General features: G+C 52.5%; 7 protein-coding genes across 7 annotated transcripts; 3 read left to right on the top strand and 4 right to left on the bottom strand.

The window, feature by feature from the left end:
- Window positions 1-607: 607 nt before the first annotated feature.
- THI20 (trifunctional hydroxymethylpyrimidine kinase/phosphomethylpyrimidine kinase/thiaminase) lies at window positions 608-2,608 on the bottom strand (the record flags this gene model as incomplete). The annotated part of the gene is made up of 8 exons (XM_062893986.1): window positions 608-646; window positions 705-784; window positions 870-1,260; window positions 1,312-1,462; window positions 1,520-1,679; window positions 1,735-2,217; window positions 2,285-2,466; window positions 2,556-2,608. The coding sequence occupies 8 exons, from the start codon at window positions 2,606-2,608 to the stop codon at window positions 608-610; spliced, it is 1,539 nt and encodes a 512-aa protein (XP_062739842.1).
- A 791-nt stretch (window positions 2,609-3,399) lies between these two features.
- Window positions 3,400-8,324, bottom strand: QC762_711340 (uncharacterized protein; the record flags this gene model as incomplete). The annotated part of the gene is made up of 2 exons (XM_062893985.1): window positions 6,961-8,324; window positions 3,400-6,895 (listed from the first exon to the last, which is right to left on the bottom strand). Exons 1-2 carry the CDS (start codon window positions 7,998-8,000, stop codon window positions 3,400-3,402), a joined length of 4,536 nt encoding a protein of 1,511 aa, XP_062739841.1. The 5' UTR covers window positions 8,001-8,324.
- A 399-nt stretch (window positions 8,325-8,723) lies between these two features.
- On the top strand, window positions 8,724-11,089 carry QC762_711330 (uncharacterized protein). The gene is made up of 3 exons (XM_062893984.1): window positions 8,724-9,944; window positions 9,996-10,642; window positions 10,708-11,089. Exons 1-3 carry the CDS (start codon window positions 9,808-9,810, stop codon window positions 10,812-10,814), a joined length of 891 nt encoding a protein of 296 aa, XP_062739840.1. The 5' UTR covers window positions 8,724-9,807; the 3' UTR covers window positions 10,815-11,089.
- Window positions 11,090-11,380: 291 nt separating this feature from the next.
- MRPL23 (54S ribosomal protein L23, mitochondrial) lies at window positions 11,381-12,572 on the bottom strand. Its single transcript, XM_062893983.1, has 2 exons — window positions 12,140-12,572; window positions 11,381-12,077 (listed from the first exon to the last, which is right to left on the bottom strand). Exons 1-2 carry the CDS (start codon window positions 12,158-12,160, stop codon window positions 11,541-11,543), a joined length of 558 nt encoding a protein of 185 aa, XP_062739839.1. The 5' UTR covers window positions 12,161-12,572; the 3' UTR covers window positions 11,381-11,540.
- Window positions 12,559-14,340, top strand: CCS1 (copper chaperone). Its single transcript, XM_062893982.1, has 4 exons — window positions 12,559-13,050; window positions 13,148-13,277; window positions 13,340-13,417; window positions 13,488-14,340. Exons 1-4 carry the CDS (start codon window positions 12,814-12,816, stop codon window positions 14,075-14,077), a joined length of 1,035 nt encoding a protein of 344 aa, XP_062739838.1. The 5' UTR covers window positions 12,559-12,813; the 3' UTR covers window positions 14,078-14,340.
- A 2,330-nt stretch (window positions 14,341-16,670) lies between these two features.
- On the top strand, window positions 16,671-24,196 carry QC762_711300 (uncharacterized protein). Its single transcript, XM_062893981.1, is given in 7 exon segments — window positions 16,671-18,773; window positions 18,847-18,996; window positions 19,094-19,429; window positions 19,489-19,653; window positions 19,715-20,614; window positions 20,684-23,918; window positions 23,931-24,196. 6 exon segments carry the CDS (start codon window positions 18,759-18,761, stop codon window positions 20,702-20,704), a joined length of 1,587 nt encoding a protein of 528 aa, XP_062739837.1. The 5' UTR covers window positions 16,671-18,758; the 3' UTR covers window positions 20,705-23,918; window positions 23,931-24,196.
- QC762_711290 (uncharacterized protein) lies at window positions 22,920-24,485 on the bottom strand (the record flags this gene model as incomplete). The annotated part of the gene is made up of 1 exon (XM_062893980.1): window positions 22,920-24,485. One exon carries the CDS (start codon window positions 24,483-24,485, stop codon window positions 22,920-22,922), a length of 1,566 nt encoding a protein of 521 aa, XP_062739836.1.
- Window positions 24,486-25,123: the final 638 nt, after the last annotated feature.

The following is a 25,123-nucleotide window of genomic DNA, read 5'->3' as shown; positions in this document are numbered from 1 at the left end:
AAAAAAACAGGCGGGAAAGAGATGCAAATGGTGCAACCCGACTCTGATGCAGTACCGCAAGATGGACTTGAGGTAAGTGAGTGGAATGAAGGATCTTGCGATGGCAGAGTCCTTTGGTGGGTTGGTCGAGGGGGAGGGAAGAGGTAAGAGTGAGATCTCGGCGAGGCGAGAGAAAAAAGTTTTGGGGATGGGAAAGAGGGAAGGGTTCAAAAGAATCGCCCCCGGAATTTGTCTGGGCCAAAATTTGTTAGCACTTGTCTTGGGTGGATCCAGCAGCGCGCCTTGGCTTTGGCTCCAGATTTTATTTTTTTTCTGCTTTGGCGAGGCGGTCTGCGTCTGATAAGAGCCGCTAGGCCTTCCGATAAGCTGAGTGCCTGAGGCATCCACTGAAATTCACTTCAACAGCCCCACTTGCGTCACAGGCATGCTGATGGGCATCCCACTCACTTCTTCACTGCAGTCTGCGAGCGTCACAAAACTTCACAATTGAACTTTAGGGCCTTTTTGGGATCCCATCTAGGTGAGTCTAGCCTCCCCACTTGTAGCTGGAGCCCACACGACTCAGACAGGCACCTACTCACAAAGAGTCCTGTCAAAAACTGTTACTTCAGTGGGAGCTGTACATTTCCCAGAACGCAATCTCCATCTAACAAACTCCCCATCAGCTCATGTCTTTCATGTTTGCTCAAGAGCATGCAACCTACCTTTGTAGCATGGATAAAGATGCTGGCCAGCTCATCTATTCGGGCGGGGCTTTGAAGCACGGCGTGTCGTTCCAGCAGGTCTTTGTTCGTCATCATCCGCCGTTAGCTTGCTCTGTTTATCTGGCACTGATTTCTCTCGTCTTGATTGGGCAGTCCACCACTCACCGGAGCCGGTCTTGAGAGCCAGCAGATAGTCATCCTCCACATAGTTCTTGATCCAGGCCCAGTAAACATTTCCTCCTCGTTTGGACCTGGGGTCAGAAAACAGCCTCTTGGCGATATCTCCATACCCCAAGAGGCACGGGGCCATGGCAACTTGCAAAGCCAGCCAGTCCTCCGAGTTGCCGATATCCAAGACGTATCTTGTGTACGCCGTGCATGCTTCCTTCTCCTCGCAGCTCTCGATATCCTGCTTCGAGATACCGAAGCCGCTGCAGTAGTTGATATGCAGCTCCATCTCGTGGAAGATGTGTGTTACAATAGTAGCAGCGGCGCCGATATCTTCAATCTTTTTGGCTTTATACCCAGCAAGGGCACTTGCTCGGGCGTAATGTGTCTGGCATTCTCGTCAGCCAAGCGGTGCGGTAGGTAGGGTTGGGCAACAGACCAGATACAGATAATCCTGGATCAAATACCCCTTGAACGACTCCAACGGCAATGTGCCATCGCCCATGGCCAACACAAAAGGGTGAGTGACATAGCGCTTCCACACCGGAGCGACGTCTGGTCTTTCGAGCAGGTACTCAATGAAGTGGCCCCTAGTTCACAAGATCAGTGCCTCTTTCTTATTCTTCCAATCCGAGGTCGTAACTCACGGCGCGAATGGCAACGTATAAGTCGAGTGGAAGTGGTTCAACGGCCCATTCCCTTTCCCCAGTCCCGGCGCAGTCTTTATCCCAGCCTCAACATATCGACACGCCGCTTCCACCGCCTGGGGCATATCCATCCTCTTCGCCAAGTTACACGCAATTGCCGCTGTCAATCACATCAGCACCCCAACTCTCTCAACCCGTTAAAGGGTACAACTCACAAGCCAAAGAACACCCCGTTCCGTGCGTATGCTTACTCTCCCAGTAAGGCGTCTCGACCCGTCTCAGCACCTCCCCGCCCTTCTCATCCCTCCCCCAAAGCACATCCACCACCTTCTCCCTCTTCCGCTCATCCGCCGCAATCATCCCCTCCCCATTAAAAGGACAATGCCCCCCCTTGATCAGAACCCACTTCGGCCCCAAACTCCCCACCGCCCTGGCAATCCCCTCCAAATCACTCACCTTCTCCATCGGCAAGTGCCCAAACCCAGCATCAGCAAGTAGCAACCTCGCTTCAGGCAGATTAGGCGTGAGAACCGTAGCCAAAGGCACGAGTTTCTCCCTAAGAAGCGAAAGCGAGGTATTAGGCAACAAAGGCGAGCCCGTCGTGGCAACCATAACCGGGTCGATAACCACCGTCTTGAGTTTATATTCCCGAATCACTTCAGCCACAGCCTCGATAGTCCCAGCTGATGCCAGCATGCCTTTTGTTTTACAGTCAGTACAATTCAATCCCTCAAAAACATGCTTGGACGTTGAGGGAGAGTTTACCAGTCTTGACAACATCCACCCCGACGTCCGTCACAACAGCATCAATCTGCTTCCGAAGAAACTCGGCGGGAACATGGTGTATGTCGTGCACGCCGAGGGTGTTCTGGGCTGTGAGGGCTGTGGTGGCCGTCATGGCGTAGCAGCCGTGGGCGGCGATGACTTTTTGGTCTGCTTCCAGGCCGCTGGTCATTTTTTGGGGTTAGTCTCCTTGTGAGTAGAAAAGAAAAAAAAGGGGTGAGGGGTGATCGTAGATAGGTAAGAGAAAACATACGCTCCGCCAGAGGAATCAGACCCGGCGATGACGAGGATTCTTCCAGGTGGCATTTTGGAAATTTTGACCGGCTTCACAGGAGTTATTTTTTTTGAAGAAAAAAAAAAAAAAACCCGAGTCTCTGAAAGATCAAAGGGTTTCAGAAATCTCTTGCGGTTGATGTTGAGAGGCTGAGTGAGTGATTACCGAGTAATAAGTGATGACTGAGTGGGTGGTGGGGGTGGGTGAGGTCAAAGGAGGGGTGCAACAGACGGTGGGGTGCCATGGAATTGTCGATGGAGTACGCCGTTACGTATTATGCAGTCCATGGCTACGAGCAACTCGGTGTCTGCAGCATGGGACTTGACCGAAGAAAGAAGATAGGTTCATCGCATGTATGCTTTGTGTTACTTGACTCTGAAAGATGCACCAAATAGAAGTTCCTATCACCGTTCTGACAGACATCATAGACATGCGAGCACCTTGTAAGACGATTGGCCAACACTTGTTTGTGACCCGCAAACATGATATGTTCACAGCCTTCAAATTGTCTCTCGTCTGGCTACCATGTTTTCTTTACAAACGCCAATCCGCTTATGCCATCCCACTGTGTTCTGACCAGAAGTATATGCAAGTCGACGTGACGACGTAACCATGATCCGACCATTCCCATCGGCCACCTTCGCCTTTTGATATGCACGATATAAACCCAAAAAAAAAAACACAACGTGAAACAGTAAAGACTCGCCCGCTCAAAATATCAAACCCCAGCAACCCCCACGCTGAGAATCTACAATATAGCAGTTCCAGGACAGATCCAAAAACAACCCATCTGGCCATCTCATTTGCTACAAATCCATCCCTGTCAGAACGCCCCCTGAGTGCCACCTCTCCCCCTCCCCGTTCCATGTTTCCTGGTAGTGCTGCCTCCCGCGGGATCGCTCACACTCCTCAGCCGTTCCGTCCTCTGTTCATCTCCCTCACTTCCACTATAAGCATCATCTTCGTCACTCTCATCCTCCTCTTCATCACTACTCTCCTCCCCACTGCTCCCCTCCTCTTTATTCCGCTCCTGCTGCTGCTGTAGGTGTTGCTGATCCCGCTGCATAACAAACCCCTGCCTTCTCTGACCCACGCCCGCCTGGTTTGCATCTCCAAAGTCAGAATCACTTTCACTCTCACTGCTTCCCCTCTCTTCCTGACTGTCTTCATCCCCATATACTATCGCCCTAAACACGCTCCGTTCAAATAACCCTACAATCATCGCCCTATCCTGCAAGCGGTAGTGATGGGACTCCAATAAGCCCATGACCCTTCTAAACAAGTGTGGCTGTGAAAACGACGAGGCCCCACTCCCAAGAACTCTTTTCTGATTGTTCTGCGTTGGTGTCTGCGGCTGCGTTTGTGCCTGAGCTTGCTGATGCCTCACTTGCGTCTGCTGCTTGATGTGCATCAACTCTGCCCTCGCCCTCCGGTACAGCACCATGTTCGCCATGTCAATCATCAGCTCCAGAATCCTCTGGTTTACCGGGTCCGGATCTAGCTCAACGCGCTGGATCTCGTCCGGCACCGACCCTGTTGGCGTGTCTTCCTGGGCATCTGCCTCTGCTTGGATAGCCTTGATAAGACTCAGCGACCTCGGGCGGGACGGGACAGATGGCAGTTTCTCTCTTTCTGTCTTTTGGGCATCAGGTAGTTGAATGTTGGTTACCGGTATGTGCTTCCAGGGCTTGAGAGAAAACAGCTGGTCCAACTCGGTAGGGACGCAGAAGCCGAGAGACTGCCCCAAAATGTTTGTGTTGGAGTCCCACCCATTTTCCGACAAGATCTCCAGTCCATGAATGGAACGTGATATGAGTCCAAGGACAAAAAAAGCAGTGCCGCGGAGACTCATGACTTCGTGATTTTGAGCAATGTTGATGATCTGCTCCACAACATCGCAAGACTCCAGGAACGGGGCGCCGAGCTCCATTGATCCGACGTTACCTACCGCCCAAAGACAACCTTTGACCTTGACCATCATTTCTGGGTCGTCGGATTGCATGCCATGCTCGCGAATCGTGGTGACAAACTCGCTAAAGTGACCCTTATCGCTAAGAAGCCGGCAGCCTTCTTGGGTGCGGGTAAGCTCACGGTAGAAGTGTGGCGGAACGTGGCTGTCGGCCTCCATCTCCTGCTCATCATCAAAGACGCTTATTCGGTTGGTGTGGTCGTCCTGATGGTCCATGAAGGATCGCGCTAGACTGGCTTCAATGACACCGACATAGGAGTCGTTTCGCCCGAGGAACCAATCATCCATCTCATTGCTAATGTAGTCCAACCCATCGAGGTAGTGATACCCAATCGAGGTCGATAGGAAGCGTAAGAGGAGGGGAGCACCTATCTCACCCAAGTGATCTAGTGCCGGCCGACACTCGACAATGTATTTCAAGTGGTTTTGAGTATTGCACGCCTTTTCGAGAATTTTGACCGCCGTTTGGCAGACCTCCACTTCTGGGTCATAAAGCTGAGTGACCAAAAGTTGGATGGCCCATTTCGAGTCAACAGGCTCATGGCCTTGGGAGTCCAACCGCGGACGTGTTGCGTACTTCCGCAGCGCATTCGTAGCATGAATTCTGATGTCCTTGGTCCCTGCTGTCAAGGACTTGGACAAAATAATTCGAGAATGACCCTGAATTGAATAATCAAAGTTGGAGATCATGAGCTTGATGATGTCTGGCCGCTGCTTGAGATCGACGATTCGGTAAAGCATGTTGAAGATGCGCCACCGGTCTAACATCTGAATGCCCTTGGGGTCCCCGCTCAGAACACCAAGCATAGGGAAGTATCCGCCACTCAACGTATCTGTGAGGCCGTCCCGGGAGAACATGGGATCCTGAGCTGTTAATCCACTCGTTGGGTCGCACTGCGCCAGGCACTCGGCAATCTGCCGCAGCAGTTTGTTATCTGTCAGATACCTCACGCCTTCAGGGCTCTGCAGCAGAGTATGCATCAGCGCACAGCCAGCCCGCACATACTTTTGCGTGCTTCGCGAGCTCTTGAGGGCAGAGAACCTGTACTTGAAGGGACGATAAAAGCTCATGATTCGTTTCAAGAATTTGGATGCTTTCACGGCCTCTTCAAGCCTCTTTCCATTCACCAGCGGTCCCTCAATCAGCTTAAGTATTACATCCCAATTCCACTTATTGTAGTTAGAACTATTCAGCACCACCGAATCAAGGAGAAGCACTCTGAACGTGGCATCGTCACAGTTGACCGCTGCCGTATTGCTTTTGGGGTGCTCATCCAAGATGCTGAGATCGATATTGTTGCTTGGAGAAGGGAGAAAGGACGAGGGAGAGGATCTGTACAACGTTCTGCTCACGCTGCTGATCTGAAAGATGACTCCAGAGGCCGTGAATCGATTCTCGTCCCCCAGCCGGGCAGCGGTGATAAACAATTCAGGAAGCAGCTGTATCTCACTGCTCCACGAGCGTGGAAGCAGGTGACTTGCCAACTTCAAAACTTCCCCTAGAAGTAACGTTGATTTTCGTTTTAGAGTTGGGTTTTCGTTGTCTTGTGTCATTTTCAGGAGGCCTGGCACCACTCCGGACTTGATAAATATGGCAAGCAACAGTGCCGTATAGTGTTCGACGAAATTTTGCTCGCCCCCGTCGTCTTCGTATTCACCATGGGCGGCTTTGGTGGTGGTGGTGGTGGTGGTGGTGGTTGTTTTGAGGTTTGTGACCCGGCCATAGGTGGTGAGACGTCTTCCGGCAAGAAACGAAGTTGCCCACGCTGGGGATTTGATTCGCAACAGGGAAAATATCAGATCCATGATGGTCTCTCTGATAGATCCTTTTTGTGCGACCATGCTGTTGATCATAGACCTGATCGCACGGAAGTTGTACATGGACAGGCTCATTAAACCAGACCATGATTTGAGGGCTGACGAAATAGCTTTGGCGCTTTGCTTGAGAATGCGCTCATTGGATGACAGCTCGTCTGTAAATGCCGTGAAAAGAACCTCCAACTCATTCCCGGGGCGGAGATATTGACGCCGCTCTGGCGCATCGAGGAGGTAAAGAAACGCTGCGGTCAAACTTTCTGAGGCTTTGTATGACCCGTCCGCAAGAGCTTCGTGTAACGGGGCCAGCCCCCCCGAGGCTATGAGGAGACGAGGGTCGCGAACCAGAATTTCCGCCAGCGTCTCCAGACAAATCGGCCGTAGCCTTTCTTCTGGCTCCTCTGCCACGGCAGCAATGGCCCTGACTACGGCCCGTGAGATTTCCCTCACACCATCCTTGACATCAAGAAAAGCGCGAACAAACTTGAGTGCCTGCTCTCGTTCAACATCAGACTTTCGGTCTTTTGCCAAAGACCTGATACCACACATTAGCATCCTCTTCCTATGCAAAGTCAAGGCGGTACAATAGCTTGGGCTTACCATGTGACTAGGTAATCCGTGTTAAGGGTACGGATATTCTGGAGTGAAGTAATATCAGAGATGGCGTATCGAGTCATCCGGTAACCAGCAGCAACCACCTCGCGACTTTCACTCATGAGGAGCGCTTGCATTCGAAGCCCGAATACAGACCAGACCAGATCATACTTGAGAGTTGGATGCCTCCTGAACAAGTCAACGAGACTATTGGCTCTGGAGACATAGTAATCTGGCGTCATGCCGGCCACCTCAAGGGCTTGCAGAGTTTCGGCAAGCGCAAATGTTGGAGACTCGGTCGGCTCATCAATGTCAGATCCAGCCCCGCTCCTGGAAAGACTAGGCGGTGACCGCAAACTACTTCCAGCCGCTATCGTGACATCGATTCTGGACCTCGTAGGTGTTGTTGGTTTCGCTTTTGTCCTTTGTTGAGCATCCGTGATCCTCTGTCGCAAATCCTTGATCCGTTTACTTGACGAAAGAAGCTCGGCTTCGACCCTCTGACGCTGCTCCTTCGTTTGTTTTGCCTTTTTGCTGTTCAGTGCCTCCAGCATATTCTCGCTCCCTTCCTTTATCTTCAACTCTCGGCTCAGGACATCTCGAAGGTAGGCAATGTTGCGCTCTTGTGTCCGGTTATCGTCCTCGTCCAGTTTCTCCAGCGCAAACATGTCGGCTCGCGAACCAGCGCGGGAAAGATTAAGCTGACTCCGGAGCTCAGAGCTGAAGCTCCCCGGCATGGGTGACGGGTTCAACGAGCCACCCCTGGACGCAAAGGTAACGGCAGAGGCCGAGAGATTCCTGCCAGCATTGGCGCCTGGAGGTTGCAGTCCATCACCGCGGTCGAGGCTAGGTCGAGGGTTTGAAATAGTGGATGCATAGCTGCCCACTTGCTGTTGCTGTTGTTGCTGTTGTTGCTGTTGTGTCTGCTGCTGCTGCTGTCCTTGCTGTTGTCCTTGCTGCTGGCGTAACGGCGACTGTTGCTGCGATACATAGGACTTTTGCGTGGGCGTCGCCGAGGCGCTTAGCATGGTGGATGGCCCGACCATTTGCCCTCCACACTCGACGCTCTCGACGCTCTCGTCGTGTCTTCGGTCGGAATTTGCATTCGATTCGCAACGTTCGCCGGGGCCAATTGGTGGTTGCCCCTTGGCCGGCGCATGGATTCTCGGCGTTCTCGAGGTTCTCGACAGTTCCCCCAAAAGAGTTGGGTGCGGGTGAGGGCTACCTATGTGACGTAGATGGTCATTGCAATGTACCGTGGGCGCGGTCCAGTCGCGTGCGCCTTTCAACTGCTTGTTACGGCACCGTACGTCCGTATCAAACTATCATGCGGGCACTCTCAGGGAGTCGGGGCGGTGGAAGGAGCCAAGTTCCTGGCGATGATCCACTTCTCCAGTCGTTGTGCAGCCGGGATCTGAGGGATGGATCACGAAGGTGGTGGTCGGTGCGCACAGTGCTTGCCCTAGACTCCCACGGCTCTGTATTCCAACATTGAAGATGGTGAACAGCAGTTACAAGTACTACGAACTTTGTTTACTGTCAAAACACAAATTTCCTGGCATGTATAAGCACATTACTTCCTCGGCGTCTCCCCGCGAACCATCTAGCGTGCTATGCCACGTTACTATGGCCGCAATGTGTTTGTGTTTGGGTGGGTGCAAGTGTCACCGAGGAGGGTTAGGGTCTCTTGCAAGCGTCCTGGAGGTTCTGCTCCTGCATTTTCAGTTTTCACATGATCAGTTCTTGAACATGTGCAATGAGAGGGGACGCCAGTGTTGAATCTCTCGAGTCACAGCTATGCTTACTATTGCCTGGGTCAGCAGCTCATATCAGAGTGTTGGATGAGGGCAGAGCTGTTCTTATCAGCTTCAATCACTGATAAGATGGACCATCCGCAAAGCTAATGGCCGCCTTATCTTGCCCATGCTGTGCGAGGTGGGATTCTAGCGATCATCTGTGTGACGACAAGCGCTCAAGGCGAGCTTTATGCTTTGGAGGTCTCAATTAGCTGAGCAGCCGCACCATCCCCAAGTCTTGTTAGCCATCCTTTCGTCGTACGATGCCGATGATAACCTGTTGTCAACGGTGCGTGGCGTATGGAGGGGCGTCGAACCCCGCAATCCGGACTGTGCCGGGAGAGGTCAGAGAGAGTGGGGGCTTTCAGGTTCCAGGTTCCAGGCTGTCTCATCGTCGTCGTCGTCGTCGGAACTCGAACGGCGGGAGGGCAGTCTTCAGCTTTGTAAGTCCTCCATCAGAAGTGACAAGACATGGCTAGCAAGGCAAGGCTACTGCAAGGGGTCAGAGAGATCAGACCAGATTCTGGGGACGTTGAAGAGAGGTTACAGGGAATAGAAGCCGAAGATTGAACGATCGGCCGGTGTCGCAAGCCTCCGGGAGCTCTGCGCGGGGGAGAGCCCTGGGCGTTGGGGTTTGGCAGTCGGCGGACTCCGGCGAATCCACTTGTCCCTGTTGCCGGCTTGCTGCTTACACGGGCGGGACCAGAACGCCGCGAGGCGCCGTCCGATCTGCATTTTCGGCACGCCTGCTTGTGCTGACGTTCCTTTGCCCGCGGGGGTGGGTGGTGTCGTGCTTCCTCGCAGCTGTCCACATCCGTTCGTTGGTTGGGACTTTTAAGGTTTGTATAAAGACTCACCATCGTCCACTCTCTCCGACCTCTCGTCTTCTGTCTACACAAACAGCTTCTTCCTTGTCTTGTAATTTGAACTCAAATCCACTCTGCTCTCTCTCTTGCATTAGTCCCCTCCGAAGCCGTTCATCAGCTTCTCATATTCTAAAAAGCTTTGCAAATACCCTCAGCACACAAACACCAACCACACACACGCAATCGTCGAAATGGCTCGTCTTGCTGCTGCTCGCTATGGAAAGGACAATGTCCGTGTCTACAAGGTGCACAAGGATGAGGCTACCGGCACTCAGTCCGTCACTGAGATGACCGTCTGCTGCCTTCTCGAGGGCCAGATTGAGACTTCGTATGTATAATCCCTGAAAGCTGTTCCAACAAAGACTAACCCTCTTTTCAGTTACACCGAGGCCGACAACAGCGTTGTTGTGGCTACCGATTCAATCAAGAACACCATTTACATCAAGGCCAAGGAGCACCCCGTCAACCCCCCTGAGCTTTACGCCGCCCACCTCGGCCAGCACTTCCTCGACAAGTACCCCCACATCAACGCCGCCAACATCAAGGTGATCGTTCACAGATGGACTCGCATCAACATCGACGGCAAGCCCCACCCCCACAGCTTCTACCGCGACGGCAACGAGACCCGCAACGTGGAAGCTCGCGTCTCCCGCGAGGCTGGCATTGAGCTCAAGTCCGCCATCCAGGGTCTCTCCGTCCTTAAGTCCACCGGCTCTGCCTTCCACGGCTTCGTCCGGGACGAGTACACCACCCTCGGGGAGACTTGGGACCGTATCCTGTCTACCGACGTTGATGCCACCTGGAACTGGAAGACCTTTGCCACCGTCACCGACGTGGAGAAGGGCGTTGAGAGGTTCGACCAGGCTTTCGAGGCGGCCCGCAACATCACCCTCAAGACGTTCGCCGAGGACGAGTCCGCCTCGGTCCAGAACACCATGTACAAGATGTGCGAGGAGATCTTGGAGAAGGCGGCCGAGGTGGAGGTTGTTGGCTACTCTTTGCCCAACAAGCACTACTTTGAGATTGGTATGTTTTCTTTTCTATCATTCTTCTTCTCAATAAAAGTGATTTTCTAACAAAACATGACACAGACCTCAGCTGGCACAAGGGCTACAAGAACACCGGCAAGGACGCCGAGGTGTACGCTCCCCAGTCTGGCCCCAACGGCCTCATCAAGTGCGAGGTCGCTCGCTCCTAAGCACCTCACACTTTGTTTTTTTTAAACTGTTTTGGATTTTGAGTTCTACTGCTTTTTTCGCAAGACAAGTTAGAAGCTGTTGTACGAAGATCATGAGCATGGCGTTACCCTGGTCAACATATTTTTTTGGGGACATAGCAGCGACAGGCAAGCATCTGGGACAGGGGGGTTTGACTTTTTGGTTTTTGGTTTTGGTCTATTGCATTTTAGATGGCGTTGCTATTTATTAGCATTTTGAGATATCAGCAATTCATACCACCTTTGAGTTGATGCACACATGATTCCGAGGAGTCTAATCTCTAGGTGTGGTAGAAGAGTGAATCGCTGCCGCTCTGTCAATGTGGTATAACTGTAGAAGAGATGCTGCGAGTATCATGTATACCAAAAGGCTTCACGTAGACAACATAACCATTCTCGATTGGATAGTTTATTCTTGTGTCTCAGCTAAAACCAAGCTCCACTTCAGAAACATATGAATTGGGATCCCGAGCAGTTATGGTTTCCAAGAACTACATTCAAACCCAAAATAATGTATGTACAGACAAGATTTTGACCACCATAATCTTAACTTTACGCCCCCTGGCAATCCCATACCGTGCAAATACAGATATCTGAATTTCAGAAAAACCAGCCATCAGTAGCCTTCAACGTCACGTATACCAAACCCAGTTCCATTCCGTGATTTTATACTCTATCGTTACAACCCATCACCGCGCCTTAACCCCTTCATGACGGGATCGTAGCCTTATCACCTTCCCTAACCGCTTTCACAATATCCTCCCACCCAGTCTGGCCAACCTTCTTCCCCCCAAACCTGATAATATTCTCCTTATACGGATGGGCATCCCCCTCGAAAGCCTTCAACCTCGCCAGCCTCTTGTCCCTCAACCTGTTCTTGGGCAGCATGCCACTAACCGCCTTCCTCAACACCTCGGCACCGCCAAACTTATCCATAAGCACATCCATCGTAATCGTCCTCAGCGAACCCGGTCTGGTGTTGTGGCGGTAGTATGTCTTCCTCCACTTCTTGTGACCGGTGGTGTACAGCGCCGCGCAGTTGGTGACGACGACATAGTCGCCGCAGTCGGTGGAGGGGTCCCAGATGGGCTTGTGCTTGCCCATGAGGATCATAGCGATACGGGAGGCGAGACGGCCGAGCGATGGGGGGGTGACAGCTTCCCGGGGGGACTTGACGGTTGAGAGGGTTGGGTGGGGGGCCGAGGCGGAGATGTGGTGCCATACTCTTGAGTAGGCAAGGCGGGTCTGTTGAAAGGCGGCGATGTTAGTCTGAAGCTCAAGAATACTCAAGCGGGGGGCAGCATTACAGAGCCTATAGTTTGAGACATTGTGGCGGGTTTGTGTTGAGGTTCTTTGAGAAAAGTGAAGCAATCAAGCCCCTGGGAACGAGTCCCTCATTAACTGTCGCACCAAGAAACGGGAACCGCCTTTTTGGTCTCACTTGAACCTCTCTTTCCGCAAGGGTCATCAAAATATGGCGGAGGTGAGTTTGGCGGGAGGGGTGTCAATTGAGCTGGTTGGAGTCGCGATTGTCGACAGGGTCTGGTCAATGGGGCCAAAAAATTGTCCAGCTTCCTCACCGTCGGTGAGTGGTGACCTTTACCGAACATACCGAGAGGCGTGGAAATGCGTGTGCACGGGCTACAACGGTTAAGAAAGAGCGAAAGGTGGATCCCCAGAAACAGCTGGAACCCATGCCGCCTACTGCCCCGCGGTTGGTGAGCCTTGAAACTGCCCCGCGATCGATGAGCTGATGGAAGGCGGCGAAGACATAACGGAATTATTATTTAAGAGAAAAGTTGGATTTCAAAGCAAGTCCCTGAAAGATTCACATTAGATCCATTTGACCGTAACATCTCCACATTCTCATATTCTATCATCAAGCAGAAGTTGACATTGCTTCTATCCAACGAACATCTTGCTCATCGAGTCATCTCGTCCATCTGTCTGAATCAAGGCTTGTTAGTTGGTTGGCTGGTTGATGCCTCCTATCCCCAAATTCAGCTTCACAAAACCCATTGCATACAGTCTCAGTGGCATAGCCCTCTTAGCATCTGCAGGCGCATACACATATCGACGGCAGCTTCTCCATCTGCAACAACAGCAACAGCAGCGATCCCAGTCGCCAACATTCCCAGGAAATAAAAGTCCCAACTCACCAATAGTCTCAGCGGCAACCGCATCTCCTTTAAAAATGGCCGTTACAACCCCTTTTCAGGTACGTCTCAGACTACCAAGTTGAGATCATGGGATCTTCTAGGGCTTGCCTTAGCCTCACTCAGGAACAAGGCTAACCACAATATCTGGCTCTTCAGACTCTCTTCGCAGTGCCCATGCATTGTGAAAGTTGCGCCAAAGACATTTCGCAAGCCTTGTTCAAAGTATCCGGCATCACAAAGGTTGAACCGGACGTCAAGGAGCAGCTGGTGACAATTGAAGGAACCGGTGAGTCCCTTCATAAACCGTGTCCTCAAATCAGAAAACTCACACATTCTCCCTCTGCATAGCACCACCATCAGCCATCGTTGATGCCATTCAAGCCACCGGACGTGATGCCATCCTCCGCGGTTCAGGAGCTTCAAACAGTAAGCCCCCCCTTTTCTTCTCATACCTATCCCTCCCCGCCTCAAGTTTCTCACACGCACATCTTTCCAGGCGCGGCAGTAAGCATCCTAGAAACCTACTACCGCCGCTCCGTCCAAGAAGCCGCCGCCTCCGCCTCAGCCAGCAAGCCAGCCGGCAGCTGGATCAACCAACGCCTCGTCCGCGGCCTCGCCAGGATGGTCCAAGTAAGCCCCACAGAAACAGTCGTCGACCTCACCATCCGCGGCCTCTCACCAGGAAAATACCGGGCCACCATCCGCGCCTACGGAAACCTCCAGGACGGGGTCACCTCTGCGGGCCCCATCTGGAGCGGGACCACCACCACAACAACTGCTGACAGCGAAACAAAACCCACCACCCCTCGTGGAATCCTGGGTACGGTAGAGATAGGATCAGACGGACGGGGAACCGTCTTCCTCAACCACCCCTTCCAGGTGTGGGAGGTCATCGGCCACGCTCTGGTTATCTCGCCCAATGACGAGAGCGACGAGGGGAAGCCCCTGACCAATGATGAGAACACCGTGGTTGGGATCATCGCGAGGAGTGCCGGGGTTTGGGATAATGATAAGACTGTTTGCTCCTGCACGGGGAAGACCTTGTGGGAGGAAAGGAAGGATGAGGTATCAAAAGGGATGCTGTGATTGAGAAGGCCCTTGGATGGGAAGGAGGGGGGGCTTGTTTCGAAAGGGGGGGGGAGTGATATTTCTGCCAAGAGATATGGATCTTGTTGTAAAACAATTAAGCTTACTTTTTGAACGAAAATGGAGATCCTTTGCTATGACGAATGTCGTCTCTTCTGGTCCTGGAGGCTGCATAAAGACAGGTCAGGGTTGATAGGCGATAGTGGTGAGACTTGAGGTGGCCGCCACAAGGAGGCGGCCTGGTTTCATCAAACACGCAAAATTCCCATGGTGATACAATGGGATTGTGTCGATTTTCCGATGCGCGCGGGCTTACCCTCCGCATCTAGACAGAACCATAGGAGGGTGATCGTCTCCTTCCCCCCTTCTGGTTTTCTTTCCTTGTGAAATCTTAGGATCATTGTGTGTGCGGGTGTGGAAGGGTGGTAGGATCACCAGGAGGATGTTCGGACTCTCTTTACGTAGATCATGCACGAGAGGAAACACACACCTGCTGGGTCGACGGGATTGGTCCCGAAGGCCAGCCCCCACGCCGCCGGAAGCCGGAAGAGAGAGTGTGTGTCAAAAAACATGAGACGGAGAAGGGGGGAGGTGAGATGGGGCCAAAAAACCGAGAAGGAATCCTTGTGTGTAGCTAAGTGCAAACAACTCCTAAGGTATGCTCTGTAGCAGGGAGTTTCAACGGTTGCCTGGATTTGGGGCACCTGTGGGAGGAGTGCATATGGTCGACGATAGTACCACCACCTTTGAGTGTCAGGTCGAATACCACAGCAGCCGGCAGTCTAGGTCTCACGTCGTGGACGAAATGACTGGTACTGGAAGCTGGGAAAGCGTGTAATCATTGTCAACCTACGCCCTTTTAAAAACCAAATAGGCCTCTCACTATATCTCAAAGCCTATTAACTATCTTTTGAGGCCTATTGAGTTTCTTTTAAGGCATGGGAGAATACAGTATGTAGTACCTTACTTTTGCATTGCCAATTCTTTTGTCCACGACGTGGGTCTCCATTGCAGCTGTCCATACAGCCGCCGGCCTGCATCTGGAGATCTGTGCCCCTGGATGACTGGTGGAAAAAAAACTGATGGAAATACCTATCCAGAACTTAAGGTGAATGGAAGCTTGATGACGTGGGAAAAGATAAAAATATTCTTATGTGATATCGCGCACTTCAAAGCTGGACGGAAAGATAAGAAAAAAGTCTGTGAGTTGCGACCAAACATCAGATGTGAAGTTGAAGTGCCGGGAACTTGAAGTTGAAGCGAGTTTCGCCTGTTCAGCAATGTTCAGTGCCATCCTGGGAAAATCCACAGTTCTTTGCGCTCAGACCCCTGTCGATCGGCAGCAAAGACGGGAGGGGCCGAGAATTTTGAACTGCAAAAAATTGTTAGTGATCACTGCCAGAGACGACAGCCCATCAGATCCATCTCCAACATCATAGCGAGCACGAAGTACAACACAACCCACACCACATGCTGGGAAAAGGAGTTGTTGAGGTCACACAAATTATCACCGGCATCTATCACATGCTTCCGGCCCTTCTTTTGCGCAATCTTCTATTTGAAATTGTCTTTGGGTTGTGTCTGACACTGTATCCTGCTCCACTACCGGCGTCCTGTTCCCTTTTCGGCCTCACCATCTCCCTTCTCAACGCAACCGCACCTGAGCGGCCGCTGGTTTTCTCCGTTACCTCCACATGGCGTGGTAACCGAGTGCTTGGTACGGATTCGTTAGCGTTCTGTCCCCGGCTTCGACTCCAGAGCCTCTTGAGCTTTGATTCGCACACAGCGAACGAGATAAGATGGCCCTCCCGCGCCCATCCGTGAACGACACCATAAATAAACCTGCGATGGCACCATTGGAGGGCCGTCCATCATTGTGTACGTCACCGTCACTATCACAGAACCGAGTTATGCATATGTCACCAGCACATGGTCACAACTCTTGCTGTTCAAGCAGACTTGTGCAGGTTCTTGGTGTCAAGAATAGAATATCGACTGAGAAAGGCTCGATGTTGGCCGTGTGATGGCACCACCACTAAAACTGACATGAAGATGGAAAAGGTCGATTCATCAGATGTATTCCCAGAGCGCTTATTGCAACACGATATCCAACTGTCGGAGGAAGCGTGCCCTTAGGAGCCGGCAACGGCTTGATTGAACACATGCTACTTGCTGTCGAGGGAGTATCGGGCTCTACGATCATAGGGCAGGTCTTTGGATCGGTAAGCCGACATACAGATCGTGTTCTGTATACAGTCTTCAAGGGATTTCCAGCCAGCCCAGAACTGGGTGAGTGACTGGTTGGAGTGTTACACAGCGGTGTTCGGTCTTCAAGATTCAAGATAAAGTTGAGAGTTGTGTGGGGGGCCGAGTGTAGAGTGTGGAGGTTGAATTAACCGCCCTGCAACGCAGGGGTTGGGTTGGTGTGGGGCTGGCCCAATCAACGGTCGTCCAGGGTGCTCTGGAACACTTGGTGCATGAGGGACGCCAACCTGTGATTCGCAGGGGTGCCAAAGACTCTGTGACAGACAATGGCATTGCATTGACCCCTAAGAGTCTCACAGACACAGTCAACCGCCCAGCCAAGACTCTCGACGACTGGTTCACGAGCTTTCTTCTCATGCACAATTTCAAGAGAGGTTGTCATCGCATTCTGCCTCCCGTCCCGGAAAAGCTCCTATTTGCCGGTCATAGACGGCCAAAAGGACACCCACACCTGGTGACAGATATCGGATAGCTGAGCTGTCGTTGTGTTGCTTGATATCCCAGCCATCTTTCATCCCATGAGGCATTCCGAGGCCAGTCTTATGTTCGCCATGTCTGATACTGATACTGGATGACATTCAGTGACAGCAGACCATGGGCCGGATGACAGGCGTCGTCGGCGAGCTGAAGAAGCGGCCCAGGCACAGTGACCTTGACGCATGGCTGCAAATGGCGCCGCCGCCAGTGACGTTCCGCACCCTGCCAATCCGGTGAGCCTCGACAGGGGAGACCGTTCGATCCCTGGCACCATGCTCTGCAACTTTCACTCGGAGTCTTCCAGTGATAGCAGGACGCTTCCGGAGGTGGTTCGACGACACTGATGAAAACGTTCGATGAACCATCCCGCCAATGCAGACTGGTATATTCGTTGTTCCTGTTCCCACCACCGGGCTCTCTTTAGGCCCTATCGCCGGAGGGATCGAACAGGGAGAGCCTCAGGATTTTCACTACAGGCGGGACGTAGAATCATCCCGTGTATCCAAAGAATTGGGCAATCCCAAACAAGACATTTCCCCTGCCCCTATTCCTTCTTTCGACCAGTTTCGGATGTTTCTCCTTGCGTGCCCCTCGACCAGTGCCCCCTGGGATGATAGCTCCACAGGGGAGAGACAGTGCTCGAAGGTTGAGAGGGGGAACCCTGTCGTCTGTAACAGTGGGCTTCAGAAACCTCCTCCACAAGCCAGGCCCCATTCACGTTTTGTAAAGCCAGCCCGGACCTGGCAAGCCAAGTTTCTCGGGAGGCCTGCATGATCAGCTCCCTCAGTTTGGCCGTCTCCAAACAAGCCCACGAATTGATTCCTCGCGTCTGGCGGACGGTGTCCGAAAAAGAGGCCCTTCCCGCCCTCTACCTGCTCGCCGGTGCTGGATGCTGTCCAATTCAGGCCGAATATCGATCGCTCTTTTCCCCGTCATTCCCACCTTGCTCCTATTCTTTTCCTCAAACTTTGCATCTTTCTGGCTCTTGTTATGCCAGTTTGAACTATCTAACGTAATTAATACTTTTCCTTAATAATTACCGTCAGCATCCTAATCCTCGCTCGCCGCCGGCCTACCACTCGCTTCTCTCGACCCGAGAGTCTGGATTCGACGCCTATACGCTGTGGCAGTTGTCGTTGGTAACACATGGCCTGCTGCATCCACTATAACTATATCGACACGATCGCCAGGAACAGAGCTAGCTCAGCAGGGAAGAGAACCCCATTCGCACAACCGACATACCGAGGGCTGCACGCGCCGCAGTCTAGATTGACGGCTCCACGATCATAGATTACAAGGAACACTCTCCGACGAACACACACCGCGGTAGGGCGGAGGAACACGAAGACGAGAGACAGAGAAAGTGGGACGACAGCAACACCAATAAGCTGCAGGACAGTCTCAGCGGAGGAGTCCACCTACTCTTGTTTTTGTCGCCCGTGGCATCTTGGGTCGTCTTGTGAGGAGAAAAAGCAGAACAGCAGACTTATCACACGCCAAGTGGCCGCTAGCTGTCAACAACTCTTCTGCTATCGGGTCACAGGCTGTGATCGGGGTCATAATTATACCGGGACGGTAGAGATATTAAAGGCTGGATTCATCAACGAACTCGGGCTTTTGGGAATTACAACAACAAAAAGAAAGACGGAAGACCAGACGCTGGCTGGGCTTGACTCGAGCAGCCAACCCCCTGGTTGCCGCCAGCCCGAGCTAGTGCATCCGACCCCTGTCCCTCTCCATCTCTTTGCCTGCCCAAATCCTACGCTTTAATAGCCACACAACCCCTCAACGCCCGTCGACCGCCCGACGCACAACCGCCCAGGTTTCAGCAACATTCGCATACCGAAAAACTATTTCCGAGCGACGGCTTCTCTCGAGTGTCGCAAGGTCAAACCGGCTTTGATAGCCCTTTCTTTGCAGCTTCCATACCAGAGCAGCCATGTCTTTAAAACAGGTAAGACGACATCCCAGCTGCGGACGCGCTCAGGTTGTGTGGAGAACAGCTCAGCTTATACGCCCGACTATAGGAAATAGAAACTTGGGTCGAGGCCCTCAAGTACTACGACAACAATGAGTTCGACGAAGCCCTCCAGGCCTTTGAGAGGATCTCGGATACCTCCAAGATTCTGTTCAATATGGGCGTGATCAATGCGACACTCGGCCAGCACGAGCAAGCTGTATGTTGCCCCCCCCCAACAACCTTTTCTCTGTTCTCTTTGGTTCAGGGGGGGAAACCCCCATCAAAACAATAGATGCTAATACAAAACACCACAGGTCGAATGCTACCAACGCGCTGTCAAACTCGACCAGTACCTCGCCGTCGCTTACTTTCAACAAGGTGTTTCCAACTTTTTGCTGGGTGATTTCGAGGAGGCCTTAGCGAACTTCAACGACACACTTCTTTACCTCCGCGGCAACACGCTGATCGACTATGGGCAGCTCGGGTTGATCTTCAAGCTCTACTCTTGCGAGGTCTTGTTCAACCGTGGTCTCTGCTACATCTACCTGGAGCAAATGGAAGCTGGTATGCAAGATTTGCAGTACGCCGTCAAGGAGAAGGTGGTGGAGGACCACAATGTAATCAACGATGCCATCAGGGATGAGGCGAAGGTGAGATCAGCATCTGTTTCAGCTGTACTGTTGTTTTGTGTCTAACATTGTTTTTGCAGGGCTATACAGTGTTCTCGATTCCTGTTGGTGTTGTCTACAGGCCCAATGAGGCCAAGGTGCGAAATTTGCAGCAAAAGGACTACCTCGGGAAGGCCAGATTAGTTGCTGCCTCGGACAGAGCCAATGCCTTTACCGGATTTGCCGGTGCTGAAATGAAGCAATCTGTATGTGTTCCCTTCTCCATCACCATGTCACTCCCAGACACTAACACACAAACCAAAACAGACCGGCCCAATCGAGGTCAAGGACGACAGGCCACAAGAAGCCCTCTCCTTCGCCGCCAGCAACCTCGTCAAACCAGGCCTCCAGTCCAGAAGACAGCAATCCGAACCACCAAACAGCCGCAACGTCTTCCCTCCCACCCCACCACCCGAGAACGACAAGCCAGCGCAACCAAGCCGCGCCGCCTCGGTCCGCAACGGACCCAAGCCCGTCCCCAGCCGCCTCAACCTTGAAAAGTCCCGCCCAAGCGACCGCTACGAAAAAGCCTCCCCAGACGAGGGACCACGCGAACAGCAGCGCCGGCCAAGCCGCTCCGCCTCGGCCGCTGCCCCCCCATCCCGCGGCTACTCCCAGCGCGATCCCCCCTCCTCCAGGAGAAGAAGAGAAGAAGAAGAGGACACGTACAACGACGACCTCTACGACATGTACCAAGGCGGCGGCGGCTCCAGAAACAGCCGCTCCCAACGGAGCAACCGCGGCGGCAACCAGCCACGAGACCGCTACATCGAGGAAGAAGACGAAGAAGGCAGCGACTACGACGACGGCTCCTTTGACGAGGGCGACTTTGAGATGATGGCGCCCAGGAGGCCAGGTCCCGGTTCTGTCTCGGGGGGATCCAAGCGGGGGTCCTCGAGGAGGGACGCGCTGAGGACGATCAGGGTCAAGGTGCACGCCAACGACGTGCGGTACATCATGGTCGGGCCGGCGGTCGAGTTCCCCGACTTTGCGGCCAAGATCAGGGAGAAGTTCAACATCCCGCCCAGGGGCCAGTTCTTGATCAAGTTCAAGGACGAGGACTCGCCCGAGCTGATCACGATGGTGGACCAGGATGATCTGGAGATGGTGATGAGCGGTGTGAGGCAGAATGCCAGGAAGGCGAGGTCGGAGACGGGGAAGATGGAGGTATGTTTTTTTTCTTCTTTCTTTTTTACCCTCAACAACCTTTTCACAGTCATGCTAACCATTTGCCAGGTCTGGGTTGAACTGCAATAATACATACAACTCTTGCTCGCGACACGCAAAATCTTTTTTTGTTTTGTTTGTTTATTGGATATTCGAAATTATTCGTATTTTATATACCCCGGCAACTGAGCCCCCTTACACCCACCCAGCCCCTCTAAAAATACGAAGTAATGAATGGAACGATGATGGCACAAAAATTCAACACCACAAAAAGCAAAATATCTTGTCTTTCTGCTTTGCTGCTTGCTGCTCTTCCTTCGCTTACAACAACACGTATATGAACATATTCTCATCAGCATATTCCCCACACATTTTTCTTTTTCTTTTTGCATAAGACTTTTTCTTTTCTTTTTGTTTACTTTCAGGGGAATTGGATTTTACTTTTTTTAAAAAGCCAACACGGAGAAAGAGGCGTTCTTTCTTGGGATGTTAACTTTTGAAGGGAATGAATGGGGGGGAGGGTGAAAAGAGGAGGTTGTGGATTGTTGATATCTCACCTTTGGCTAGGAGGAAGCGGAAGAGGAGGAGGAGGGTTTTGGTAGAGAACTTGATTATTCCTTTGAAATCGTATTCCCTTTATTTTGTTATCTGTTACTCAACTGTCTTGCTTCTTTCATTTTACTTTTGTTGTGATGATTTTTCCCTGTCTTTGTCAACAAGGCGTTTTGTCTTGTGGTGATGAAACTTCCATATTATTATCAGGGAAGAGTAGGAGGGCGAGGGAGGAAAGGGGGGTAGGGTGGGTCGAAGTGTGCAACGTTTAGATACAAGAAGGGCGAGTTGTTGATACCAAAGGTTTGGGGGTGAGTGATGAGAGACGGCACGCATAGCATAGCTTTATACACCTGGATGGTGATGTGAATTGAGTTTTTTCGTCAGCGCTTTTCAACAATGCCTCCCCCGACCTGTTGTGCCCTTCCTTCTCCCTTGAACACTTAACATCTTGAGCGTTGCCCTCAAGACATCACTCCAGTCACTATTAGTAAAAAAGACCCATAATAACTCGCATTCAAATGCTTGATATTGATATATACACCACACTTAAGGGTTTATTCCATCGTACAAACTATAGTTTTTGTATGTTTATTGGTCTTTGTGTTTGGTGGCCCCCCTGATTTACTTTCCTCTCGCAATCTCCTTATCTGGCCTTTGCCTGGCTTGTGTCTTGTCCCAAACCCCCAAAGGTGCGTCCCATTCAGACAGATTCATCGAACCTGAACTGGGTCGTCAACAGATCGACATGGGAATATATCTCAGTGCTGGGTGCCTTGGTCCTGCTTGTGTCGGTAGTCTTTGCAGTTGACGTGTAGCCCTACCCATATACTCCAAGATGACCTCTCGCCCTGGCATCGCCCAACTGTAAAAATGATGAGCCAAATAAGTCCTCCCCTTCCCCCCCCACCCCACCCCACAGGAGAGTAATGAGTAACAATACCAAGTACTCCGTTGTTTAGAATAATAAAAAAAACACGCAGTCTGCATGGCAACCACCAGCCAAGCAGACCAAGAAAACAGACAAAAGCAAATCGCGCACAAATACCGAAGACGGCATGCAAGGTATGGAAGCCGTAGAGATAAAAACCCCCAGACCCAACCACAGGGTCGTCACAACGCCGCAAAGAAACATGTCAAAACCAACCGATGCCTTGCCCTTCCCCTGAAGCCCAACCACGACGCCTCATCACACCCTGTTCCCCAGGATATAGTTAAAAACGCAGAAAAGAGAAGACCAGGAAATGCACACCTGAAACCACAGAATGTATTTACACATTTTACTCATGCTTGCCCGGGCGAGAGAAGCCAGAGTAAGCAGGTTGAACCCCAAGAGCCACAGAACAAAAGGAAAATAAGCAGAAACTTCTGCTACACACTAATATAACTGAAATAAGTCGGCCATGTGACGGACAAGATGCCACAGCGCCTTTTCTCATCCTCTTTTACTCCAACGGTGAGTGAGTACAGGCGCTTCTACACCCGACTCCTTGCGTGCCAGCGTCGATATGATACAGATGTTGGTGCGACCTCCGTTCAGACCGTTTGGTTGTGGCTCGTCCTAGCAAACGGCAAATCCAACCTAGATCAGGTCAGGAGTACATGGCGACAGTCCTGATGTGGGATTTGTCGCGTGGTTCCGAAGAACATGTGTTGGTATGGTAACCGACTCGCAGATGGCTGCTTCCAACATCTTCTAATGGTCTATAGGCGTAGCAGAACGATCGCACACTTGACTTGGCTCTGTTCCATCCTAGGTGTTGACCATGAGCGAGAGGCGTGATGGATCTTCTTCCATCATTTCGATCTGAGTCAAGCGGCTTTCCAGTGCCCCCATCCTACTATCCACAAGCGGCTGCATGCCTCCGTTCGTCATCGGGGCATTGCCCATATTGCCGCCGCCCATATTAGCAGTTGGCATGCTTGGTGTTCCCATGGACGGTACACCGCCGTTTCCGAGCATTGCTGGTCGACCTGTCTCAAGAGCTTCTAATCGCTTCTCCATGTTGTCCAAGCGCTGCACAACGACCTGTTCCAATCGACTGAAACCCTGGCTCATCTCATGGGAGATGCGGTCGATTTTATGATTGAGGCTGCGGATACTTTGCGCGACAGGTGTGTTTTCTTGTCCCGGTTGAGCCGCAGCAACACGCGCCTCATGGTTATGCCGGACCTCCTGGACAACGAACCTCCACTGATTGCCCAAGTTGACCTCGCACACGGCCTTGGCCCGCCATGGGCAATCAACCTTGCGCGTGCTTGGGTTACGCTTCTTGGCCGTGCTGTTGTACTTGACTCCGCCGCGATCGCATACAAGATCGTAGCGCGTCGGCTTACCATCGCGGTAGTTACTGGCGCGTAGCTTCACAATGGAATAACCTTGCTCCTTCGCATGGCGCTGTACCGCGGCAAGCAGCTCGTCGAAAGTCTGATATATGCTTTCTGGAGGCGGGCCCAGGCCACCTCCGCCAGGAATGCCTGGTACCGGCGACTGCGGTGGCATCGAGGAGGCCGAGCCAAGCTGAGGCGCGGGTTGCGACGAGCCGGTGGGAGTGGGCGTGCCGTGCCAGACCGGCAGATTCGAGTAGGAAGGACCGGCGGAGGTTGGGTTCGCCACGTTTGCGGGAGGGGAATCACCAGAGGTGTGCTTAACACCGCCGTATTGCTGCTGGAAGAGAGCGCGGCTGTCAGGCTTTGCCGCCGATGGGTTCACGCTGATACTAGGGCGCTGCTGCTGCTGCTGCTGCTGCTGCTGCTGCTGCTGCTGTTGGTGCTGGTGCTGGGTCGGCTGTTGTTGTTGGGGTTGGGATTGCTGTTGCGACTGCTGCTGCTGCTGCTGCTGTTGCGCCTGCTGGGAAGGGTGATGGTGGTGGGCGTGCTGCTGGTGAGGGTGCTGAGGGTGCTGTTGTTGGTGCTGGCCGTGATGCTGGTGCTGCTCACCGGCTAGGTTGCTCAGACTGCTCAGACCAGACGTGTCGGGATGCGGGGCGGAGGCGAGGGTGGGTTGGGGATCGGGGTACTGGGAATGGGCATTATGATGTTGGTTGCTGTAGCTGTTCATCAAGCCGTCTGGCTCATGGGATCTGTCGAGCTGCTGTGACGAGAAGCTGGACTGAATTGGCACGGTGTCAATGACATGGCTGCGCACGGCCTGGGGGTGGTTGTTGTTTGCCATGGCAGCCCCCCAGCCCTGGGGGAGCTGGCTGACAGGGGTGAGTGCTGGAGAGGCAGTATTTCCGGCTTCCGGCACCCTGGAGGTGCGCTGGCGCTTGCGGCTCCGTGGCTGCTGCGAAACTCCTGGAGCTCCCTGGGACTCCATGGTGATTGGAACGATTTTCTGGAGGACCGCCTCAGTCATTGTGGAACAGCCAGTGGAAATACTGTGCGGCGTGCTGCGAGCTGCGAGGCAGAGAAAAAGAAGGCGCCCGACCCTCCGCCACGAAAAGGTGCGCGTCAGGTGTCGGGTGTGAGGTGCGTGCGTAGATGCAGGTACGTACTCTTTGATGGATGCTGTACCGTGCGTACAAAGAAAAATGGACAGTAAAAGATTCTCAGGTTCTGGCCGACCTGCTCTGAGCGCTGAAGAGATGTGTGCGATGAAGACACGACACGCACCGTGTGTATTCAGGTTTGATCAAGGCTGCCGATCCGCCAGCGACAAAGCAGCAACAAGCGGCGGCGGCGTAACGTGCGACTTTTTGTGCTTGCCAGCCGCGGGTTCCCTGGCGATGGAGCTGAATATTGAAAGTTTTCTTGTCAAAAGGGTTGCTTGCTTCTCTACAGAAAATGGAAGTAAGAGCTGGACTTCCACCAGACCGATTCCTTTAGGGCGCTCGGACCATCCACCATAATAAGGTATGCAAATGCATTTTCAGCCACAGCCAGACTCCCTGTGCTGTGCGTGTTCCTGAAGAGGGAGGCAAAAAGCTTGTTTGCCAAGCTTTGCTGGCTCTTGGT

Source organism: Podospora pseudocomata, chromosome 7 (assembly GCF_035222375.1).
Source record: "Podospora pseudocomata strain CBS 415.72m chromosome 7, whole genome shotgun sequence".
Taxonomy (NCBI): Eukaryota; Fungi; Ascomycota; class Sordariomycetes; order Sordariales; family Podosporaceae; genus Podospora; species Podospora pseudocomata.
This window is presented reverse-complemented; position numbering and strand designations above follow the sequence as displayed.